Source organism: Salvelinus fontinalis, chromosome 17 (assembly GCF_029448725.1).
Source record: "Salvelinus fontinalis isolate EN_2023a chromosome 17, ASM2944872v1, whole genome shotgun sequence".
NCBI classification, from domain to species: Eukaryota; Metazoa; Chordata; class Actinopteri; order Salmoniformes; family Salmonidae; genus Salvelinus; species Salvelinus fontinalis.
The window spans coordinates 47538751-47549218 of record NC_074681.1 but is presented as its reverse complement, the minus strand read 5'-3'; the positions used below and the strand labels follow the sequence as shown (position 1 = coordinate 47549218).

The window sequence follows — 10468 nt, the reverse complement described above, 5'->3', positions numbered from 1 at the left end:
CTAGCTTCCGTCCTCCTCTGGGTACATTGACTTGAATACAAAACCTAGGAGGCTTATGGTTCTCACCCATTTACATAGACTTAGACTTACAGAGTAATTATGACAACTTCCACGTATCAGAGCTCTTGCAGCATGAACTGACATGTTGTCCACCCAATCAAAGGATCAGATAATTAATCTACAGTAGTACTGCAGTGTGCACAATGTGGTGAGTAGTTGACTCAAAGATAGAAAAAGACAATAGTTGAACAGTTCTGAACAAATTAATTTATTCTGAAATGAAGGAGAAGCAACAGAGAAATAGACAGTGTTTATCATTTTTTTTTCACTTTCAGTTTCTTAAACGGAAGTAAACGGAACAAAACGGGTATAAACATACACTATTGGTCAAAAGTTTTAGAACACCTACTCATGTAGTAACCAAAAAAGTGTTAAACAAATCAAAATATATTTTATATTTGAGATTCTTCAAATAGCCACCCTTTGCCTTGATGATAGCTTTGAACACTCTTGGCATTCTCTCAACCAGCTTCATGAGGTAGTCACCTGGAATGCATTTCAATTAACTGGCGTGCCGTCTTAAAAGTTAATTTGTGGAATTTATTTCCTTCTTATTGCATTTGAGCCAATCAGTTGTGTTGTGACAAGGTATGGGTGGTATACAGAAGGTAGCCCTATTTGGTAAAAGACCAAAGTCCATATTATGGCAAGAACAGATCAAATAAGCAAAGAGAAACGACAGTCCATCATTACTTTAAGACATGAAGGTCAGTCAATATGGAAAAGTTCAAGAACTTTCAACGTTTCTTCAAGTGCAGTCGCAAAAACCATCAAGCACTATGATAAAACTGGCTCTCATGAGGACCGCCACAGGAATAGAAGACCCAGCGTTACCTCTGCTGCAAAGGACACGTTCATTAGAGTTACCAGCCTCAGAAATTGCAGCCAAAATAAATGCTTCACAGAGTTCAAGTAACAGACACATTGCAACATCAACTGTTCAGAGGAGACTGCCTGAAGCAGACCTTCATGGTCCAATAGCTGCAAAGAAACCACTACTAAAGGACACCAATAATAAGAAGAGACTTGCTTGGGCCAAGAAACACAAGCAATGGACATTAGACCAGTGGAAATGTGTCCTTTGGTCTGGAGTCCAAATTGGATATTTTTGGTTCCAACCGCTGTGTCTTTGTGAGACATGGTGTGTGTAAACGGACGATCTCCGCATGTGTATTTCCCACCGTAAACAATGGAGGAGGTGTGATGGTGCGGGGGTGCTTTGCCGGTGACACTGTCAGTGATTTATTTTGAATTCAAGGCACACTTAACCAGCATGGCTAGCACAGCATTCTGCAGCGAGACGCCATCCCATCTGGTTTGGGCTTAGTGGGAATATAATTCGTTTTTCAACAAGACAATGACCCAACACACATCCAGGCTGTGTAAGAACTATTTTACCAAGAATGAGAGTGATGGTGTGCTGCATCAGAAGACCTGGGGGCTCATTTATAAATGTTGTGTAGGCACCACCACTTTCTAAGTTTGGGATTTATAAAAAACTAACTTGACGGGAGAATGTGCGGTCCTCCACGGACACTTTGACCCAGACTTACGCACAGAAACTGGAGAAATGAGAAACTGCGACTCCGATGGCAGAAGGATGAAACTCGAGAAACCCTTTGAAATTGATGTCATTGTGTAAAATAAATCAAAATATTACCTCCTGCGTATTATATATAGAGTTCCCTAGAGTGCACACAAAAAACATGATTTAGGATGAAAAAAATTGCAAAAGAACCCCTCAAATATGTTGCACAGTTTAATCGGGAATCATATTTAATTGGATCTGTAATTATTAAACAATTGCATGTTATGAAATGTATTCTCATAAATAATAAGGTGAACAGTAGGACAAATTATGTTTAAACTGATGCCGTTTTTGATGCCTCAGTCAGGCAGATACGAGTGCATAGTTTCACACTGCTCGTTGAGCAGAACTGTCAATGTGATAATGGCACTGTCACTGTCAGTGTCACCTGAAGGTGTTACGCAATTGAGTAGCTTTGACAATCAAATGGGTGGGTATAAAAAGGTATGCAATTACAATGCGTAATGACGCACAATGGCTGCTTTGACACTGTTGGAAGATTTGGCGAATGGAAGCATTCAGAGTGAGCGAATTTTCAGAGACCAGCAAGATTTACTGCCCAATGATGATAAGTGGCTTATGAACCGGTTCCAATTACCAAGAGCTGTTCTCCTGGATCTCCATGCTGTAGTGGGCCCAGCGTTACAGAGAAGCCCCCGCAGAAACCAAGCCGTGCCTGTTCCACATCAACTCCTTGGCAACCTCGTTAATAGCGTCAATGGTGTCTCTTTGCATCTGTGAGGACACGGCCGCTGGAGAGTTGTGACGCACAAGGTGCAGTGGAGACACCGTGGCTGGGTGCACTCAGCGCCTGCTCAGCTGCAGCCCCACCGACCTCGCTGGAACACGCAGTGACTACAGTAGAAACAATAGAAAATGTCACAATTGTTTGTGTAAATAAATGTTTTAAACAACTTGAATTTGTGGTTTACTGTTTTCAAATGAGGGAATACTAATTACATACCTGGATCATCCGGTGCGTCTTGTATGTCCGTGTCCCCCTCCACCTCCGTCACTACTCCACTCAGGAGGTATTCCCCCAAAATACTGGAAAGTCGCTCATCAAGGGGGTTGAGCTCCAGTGTCCCTTTTCCCCTGCCCGTGGCACAAACACTTTGTCTGTGTAAGGCTATGCTCCTTTCGGCCTCCACTTTTATGTCAGACCACTTCTTTTTTATTTCTGATTGGGTCCGACCTTCTGAGCCAGCAGCATTCACAGCGTCCGCCACATGCTGCCACTCTAAATGCCTTTTTGGCATTTGTAATGCCTACACTGTGTAATGCCTACACTTCACTTGGACCGCAGAGTGAAGGAAAAGCAGTCAACAAGTGCTTAGCATATGTGGGAACTCCATCAAAACTGTTGGAAAAACATTCCAGGTGAAGCTGGTTTTGATGTCATAGTTTTGATGTCTACAATGTAGAAAATAGTCAAATTAAAGAAAAAACCTTGAATGAGTAGTTTGACCAGTAGTGTACATCTGGTGTATTGGCAGCAATTATTGGTACCATGATTGTCTTCCCCGATTCACCACGAAGATTGCAATTGTTCCATTCACTATAATGGGAGATCCTTTGTGCAAGAACAGTGTGAACCTGTTCTTGGTAAAATGATCCCTTCCATGCATCTAGATGAATATACTGTATGTCAATGTAAATTCTGCCAATATTGGTGTGTGCTAAGTTGAGGGTCTTAAATTAAAGTGATTGAACCAATGTGAGGCACTAAGGACTGTCATTCTAAATTTGGGTTGGATAATTTATGAACAGTGCTAAAAGATTTGGAAAGACGAGGCTTCCTAAAATGTGAGGAGAGCCACTAAATTGTAGCTTGGACTAGCCTTGCCCCAGTCTCATTCATATCAAGGTTGGTGTGAAACTGTTGTTACATGCGTTCTCTCTCTTACCTATTAAAGTCAATATGCATCTGTCCTAGACCAAATTCGGGAGATCTCGAAAGACGTGAAGATAATTGGAAATGCTAAAAGAATTGCGTAAATTGGCTCTGCAAAACAGAGGTTCTTGACTATCTTTTGGCAGGTCAAGGGGGGACTTGTGCAATCATTGGTGATGAATGTTGTACTTTTGTCCCTGATCACTCTTCTAATATGACTGGTCTCGCTAAGAATAATTCCCCACAACCAGAGTGGACTCCTGCAACTTGGTTGGAACCCCTGTTTGGAAGTTGGGGATCCCAAATTGCCACATGAGCTGCAGCATGTATTTCTTTCTTAGTTGGTCTAAATTGTGTTATTTAACATGTTGTGTATGTGTGTGTATTGTTGATAAATGCATTATAGTAGTATCATACTAATTAGATTGTATAACCCAGAATGAAGGTTTGAAAAGATGAAGTGTCCGGTTTTATGTGTTGATTTCCCTTACTTTAATATAAATATAGAATAGAAGCTAAAATCGAAATGCTTACATTAAAATGTAATGATTATTATCACACAAGTGATAAGAGGATGGATTGTGATGGACATTTTTATGTTTGTACTTTTCTAACTAATTTCTGTGTCCTGTTTGTGTTTTTCTAAAAACCAATTTCTGTGTTCATGCAAGTGACTGATTGAACTCCTGTGAGAAATTCTCACTGTATTATCTTCAATTTGGCAGTAGGCCCAGACCCTTGTTTTGAGAACGATATCTCAGTTTCAAGGTCTCAGCTTGGAAAGAAGAAGCCTTGTGAGGTATTGGTCTGCCACATGCATGAACCAGTATCAGTCGGTCACATGAATGAAGCAAACGTTAATTAATTATGAATGATGAATAAGCTAAATCATGCAAATATTTTTATTTTTTATTTTTTTTACCTTTATTTAACTAGGCAAGTCAGTTAAGAACAAATTCTTATTTTCAATGACGGCCTAGGAACAGTGGGTTAACTGCCTGTTCAGGGGCAGAACGACAGATTTGTACCTTGTCAGCTCGGGGATTTGAACTTGCAACCTTCCGGTTACCAGTCCAACGCTCTAACCACTAGGCTACCCTGCCGCCAATGCGCCCCTTGTTTTCGGCGAGGAAGGCAGAAATAGCGAATAAATTAATCACTAACCTTTGATGATCTTCATCAGATGGCACTCACAGGACTTTATGTTACACAATAAATGTGTGTTTTGTTCGATAAACTTCATCTTTATGTCCAAAACTCTCAGTTGAAATATGCACGTTATGTACAGTAATCATTGTCTCAAACATCCGGTGAAAATGCAGAGAGCCACACCAAATTACAGAAATAGTCATCATAAACGTATCATAAAAGATACAAGTGTTTAACATACATTTAAAAATCAACTTTTCCTTAATGCAACCGCCTCGTCAGATTTCAAAAAAGGCTTTACGGTGAAAGCACACGACACGATTATGTTAGGTCAGCGCCTAGCCACAAAAACCATACAGCCATTTTCCAACCAAGGAGAGGTGTCACAAAAGTCAGAAATAGCGTTAAAATGAATCACTTACCTTTGATGATCTTCATCTGGTGGCACTCCCATGTTAGACAATAAATGTTAGTTTTGTTTGATATTGTACCTCTTTATGTCCAAAAACCTTCATTTTGTTGGTGCGTTTAGTTCAGAAATCCAAAGGCACAATGCGCACTCAACATCAAGACCAAAAGTCAAAAAAGTACAATAAAAGTTAGTAGAAACATGTCAAACGATGTTTAAAATCAACCCTCAGGTTGTTTTTGTCATGAATAATCAATAATATTTCAACCGGACAAAAGCTTCGTCAATAGAAAAGGAGAAACAAGAAAGGCGCGTTCCCGATCAGGCGCAAGACTCATGGCTGGAAATTTCCACTGGCCTCTCATTGAAAGTGCTGTATCTCCCTCATTTTTCATAGTAAAAGCCTGAAACAATTCATAAAGACTGGCCACGTGTAGAGGAAGCCATAGAGATTGTGAACTGGGTCCTAAGTCTTTGTATGGTCGATAGGCTTTCAATGGAAAAACAGCCTTTCAAAATAATAGTACTTCCTGGTTAGATTTTCCTCAGGTTTTCACCTGCCATATCAGTTCTGTTATACTCACATACATTATTTTAACAGTTTTGGAAACTTTAGAGTGTTTTCTATCCAAATCCACAAATTTTATGCATATCCTAGCTTCTGGGCCTGAGTAGCAGGCAGTTTATTTGGGCACGCTTTTCATCCAAAATTACGAATGCTGCCCCCTACCCTAATGAAGTTATGAAAATGCATTGTTCAGTAGCACAGGTCCAAGAGACACATTTGGCAGAGAATAATTCAAGATGGGGAAAAAAGAGGGGTTGCTATCTTGTTTAATAGATCGGTGTGCTTGAGGGATGATCAGGGTAAATATGTGAGGTCAGTAGGTGGCACAGACATTAATATTCTGAGCCTGTATGCACCAAATGAAGACAACCCAGAGTTCTTTACAGATATCGCAACTGTAATAGCAGACAATGCAAAAAGGATGGTAATTGTTTGTGGGGACTTTAAATGCATACAGAATTACAAGCTTGACCGACTGCCTGCATATTAAAAAAAATCTAACTAGGGCTTATTGATACTTGGCATTTTAAGAATCCCAGAATGATTTTCTAAAGTTCATGACAGCTAATCCAGAATAGACTTATTTTGTATATCCAAGCAGTATTTACATATAGTAGAGAAATATAGCATTTAACCTATAACTATATCGGACCACAGTACAATGTGTCTCAAGATAAATCTAGGAATGGAGAAGCACTTTCAATATTGGAGGCCTAATGTCTCCATATTGACAGTCCATATTGTAAAGCAAGAGTTACAAGATTACTATAAGTGATAATGATGACGTATCATCGTCTATTTTGTGGGAAGGGGCAAAGGCAGTATTAAGAGGGAAGATAATTGCTTTGTGTGCCAAATTAAGAAACAGCGTATTGAAAAACAGCAGGGTTTGGGGATAGTTTAAAGAGAACATGTTCCCCTAACTAACAGAACACTGGACACAAACATCAGGAGAACATTACAGGTAACATTACAAAAATGTTCTCTACCTAGAATTGTTGGCTGGGTTTATTGATGGTGCTAAAAAACTAACACCACAGTGGAACAAAATAGAACATTTTCACTGTAAACGTCTCCTGTAACCCACTGTGAAGACATTTCCGGTTTATATAGGCCCTACAATTCAATGTCTTCTACAACATTGAATTGACATGAATTCATTAATGAATGTTTTAATTAAAAATATATATGATAAACAGTCCAAATCAAATAAATAAAAGAGTTTGGAGTGACGCAACAAAACCCCAATCATTTCTTAAATGATCAAGGACGTAGAAATTCCGGTATCGCTGAACATACTCAGGATAACTACTCACCCTGAATCGGCAATTGACCCCTAGTACCTCCTCCCTAGGGTACGTTGAAACAATATGGCGAAAACACCACACAGTCTATAGGAAGGAAATTCAAGTTATTACCATATTGCTTAAACCTATCCCATTTTCTTATATCTACAAGAGGGGGCTAAGGGGTAGAGGTTTATTTTTTATTTAACCTTTATTTATCCAGGAAGTCCTATTAAGGTCAGAATACATATTTTATGAGGGAGACATGGCCACGAGCGCATTTCAATTGAACAAAAAGTGATTCAGGGTCAGAAGTGGCAGCCGTCCACCCACTTCATACTTAATCGGCCTTCTTCTCTGCCGGATTCTTCGCTTTCGTCTCAGTCTTCTTGTCTTCCCCAGGACCTTTGAGCTGCTTTGGCTCCACCCTCTCCCCAGTGATTGGTTCCTCGTCCTCTGTGTCTCTCATCGCCTCTGTGTTTCTCATTGAGCGCCAGGCCATGCATAGGCCGTAACAAATGGCACTTCCGCCGCCGCCGAAAACAACGACGAGGAAGGCACCCAAAAGCGGCGCATTGGTAAATATATTCTGAGAGAGAGAGAGAGAGAAGTTGATCTTGTGGTCAGGGCACAGAGGTAAGGCAAAGCCATACTTTGCTATGCAAACAAATGATCCATTATACAACAGCACTGATCAAATGTAATTACAGTTGAAGTCGGAAGTTTACATATACATTTCAACTCAGTTTTTCACAATTCCTGACATTTAATCCCAGTAAAAATTCCCTGTTTTAGGTCAGTAATGATCACCACTTTATTTTAAGAATGTGAAATGTCAGAATAATAGTAGAGAGAATGATTTATTTCAGCTTTTATTTCTTTCATCACATTCCCAGTGGGTCAGAAGTTTACATACACTCAATTAGTATTTGGTAGCATTGCCTTTAAATTGTTTAACTTGGGTCAAATGTTTCGGGTAGCCTTCCACAAGCTTCCCACAATAAGTTGGGTGAATTTTGGCCCATTCCTCCTGACAGAGCTGGTGTAACTGAGTCAGGTGTAACTGAGACATGTGGAGCAGTGTACAAATAGCAATTCATAAATTTAACACCAGATGGCGATGATGCTCTATTTTTGGGCCTTAAATTGTTTAACTTGGGTCAGTGCCTCTTGCAGCAAAGCACCCCCACTACATTGTGCTACCACCCCGTGCTTCACGGTTGGGATGGTGTTCTTCGACTTGCAAGCGTTCCCCTTTTTCCTCCAAACATAACGATGGTCATTATGGCCAAACAGTTCTATTTTTGTTTCATCAGACCAGAGGACATTTCTCCAAAAAGTACGATCTTTGTCCCCACGTGCAGTTGCAAACCGTAGTCTGGGTTTTTATGGCGGTTTTGGAGCAGTGGCTTCGTCCTTGCTGAGCGGCATTTCAGTTTATGTCGATATAGGACTCGTTTTACTGTAGATATAGATACTTTCGTACCTGTTTCCTCTTCACAAGGTCCTTTGCTGTTGTTCTGAGATTGATTTGCAATTTTCACACCAAAGACAGAAAGTGTCTCCTTCCTGGGCGGTATGATGGCTGTGTGGTCCCATGGTGTTTATACTTGCGTACTATTGTTTGTATAGATGAGCGTGGTACCTTCAGGCGTTTGGAAATTAATCCCAAGGATGAACCAGACTTGTGGAGGTCCACAATTTTTTTTCTGAGGTCTTGGCTGATTTCTTTACATTTCCCCATGATGTCAAGTAAAGAGGAACTGAGTTTGAAGGTAGGCCTTGAAATAAATCCACAGATACACCTCCAATTGATGTCAATCAGAAACTTCTAAAGCCATGACATGATTTCCTGGAATTTCCCAAGCTGTTTAAAGGCACACTCAATTTAGTGTATGTAAATGTCTGACCCACTGGAATTATGATACAGTGAATTATAAGTGAAATAATCTGTCTGAAAGCAATTGTTGGAAAAATGACTTGTGTCATGCACACACAATGTAGATGTCCGAACAGACTTGCCAAAACTATAGTTTGCTAACAAGAAATTTGTGGAGTGGTTGAAAACTGAGTTTTAATGACGCCAACCTAAGTGTATGGAAACTTCCGACTTCGACTGTATGTCAAAGTGAAAATGAAAGCCTCGTGCCAACATGTTCTGTGACTTACTGTAACAGTCGTTTTGGTGTTGAACACAATCCTTATAAAGCATTGATAGTATCCATTCCCTCCCTGGGACTGATTAAAACAAGATGATTCATGTTGGATATTTTCAAGAAAGACATTGGGTAATATACACTATTTCGCTGGACACTACACATTGCATCAAATGTATCATATTTGAACATGCTTCTCTGTGTGTTTGAGCTTCAATGAAATTGACAGGGTTTGCACTTTGGACCTATTCTAATGTTTCTATTGTGCTGGGCAAGCTTAATCAAGCACAGGTAAAGTATTTCAAATACAATTTAATCCCAGGTCAGACCTAGGTATAATTAGACTGACTTTAATCCGGCCCTTGGACACTCCATCGATGAACTTCACCAGCTGTTCCTTTGTCTCCACTTTGTTGGGCGGTAGGAAATATCCATCGTTAGACACGTTGAGCACGATAATAGACGGCATGGCCAGTTCTCTGTCAACACATACACATAGGGTTTAGGGTTAGTTGTCAACACGCTGTGTCAGTGGCGTTTTTAGTGACGCCACTACACAACACAACAATAAACAATACATTAAATGCACTATAACATTGACACGCGGAGCCCACAAACTGCTAGGGCCTACATAAATGCTGTCCCAACAGCAGAGCTTTCCTTTCAGCTCCATAGAGTGAATCGTTACCACCGCTAAACCTGGCTATCAGCGGAGCCTTGTCTGGCAGCAAAACAGTTCATCCAGCGTTTTTAAAAAACATAGCTGATATGGCTGACTTGCTTAAATAAATATGGTCTCTACTGACTCCTTGTGGATTCATGTAACTCGACAAGAACCGTATTCTTTTTTGAACCATACACCAACATTATTACATTTATGCTCAGTAAATTCATCATGTTTGTTATTTTATCAATAAAACAAGTAGCTCTAACTATAAGCAAGTGCAAACAAACGAGCTGCGACGAGGTACGACTATTCGTTCGGCACCATGGAAATGGACAGTAACAGAAATTCAGATAGATGTTAGTTCAGATAAAATCAGTAGGATGTTGAGGCATTAACTTTTCAATTCTTTTAGTCACCACAGAGATAGAGAGAGAGACAGGCAGAGAGAGACAGAAAGAGAGAGACAGAGAGAGAGACAGACACAGACAGACAGACAGACAGACAGACAGACACAGACAGAGAGACAGGCAGAGAGACAGAGAGAGAGACAGAAAGAGAGAGACAGAGAGAGAGACAGACACAGACAGAGACAGAGACAGAGAGACATGCAGACAGAGAGACAGGCAGAGAGAGACAGAGAGAGAGAGAGACAGACAGAGACAGAGAGAGAGAGACAGAGAGAGAGACGAGC

The 10468-nt window shown here is 40.4% G+C and overlaps 1 protein-coding gene across 1 annotated transcript in view; it reads right to left on the bottom strand.

Annotated features, from left to right (window-relative positions):
• Positions 1 to 244: 244 nt before the first annotated feature.
• Positions 245 to 10468, bottom strand: part of tmx3a (thioredoxin related transmembrane protein 3a) — a 47602-nt gene continuing 37378 nt past the window's right edge. Inside the window, exons 14-16 of the mRNA XM_055867667.1 lie at positions 9460 to 9589; positions 9124 to 9192; positions 245 to 7543 (exon numbers count right to left, since the gene is read on the bottom strand). Of these exons, the coding sequence (XP_055723642.1) occupies positions 7295 to 7543; positions 9124 to 9192; positions 9460 to 9589 (448 nt within the window). The 3' untranslated portion in view covers positions 245 to 7294. The remainder of the gene's footprint in view (positions 7544 to 9123; positions 9193 to 9459; positions 9590 to 10468) is intronic.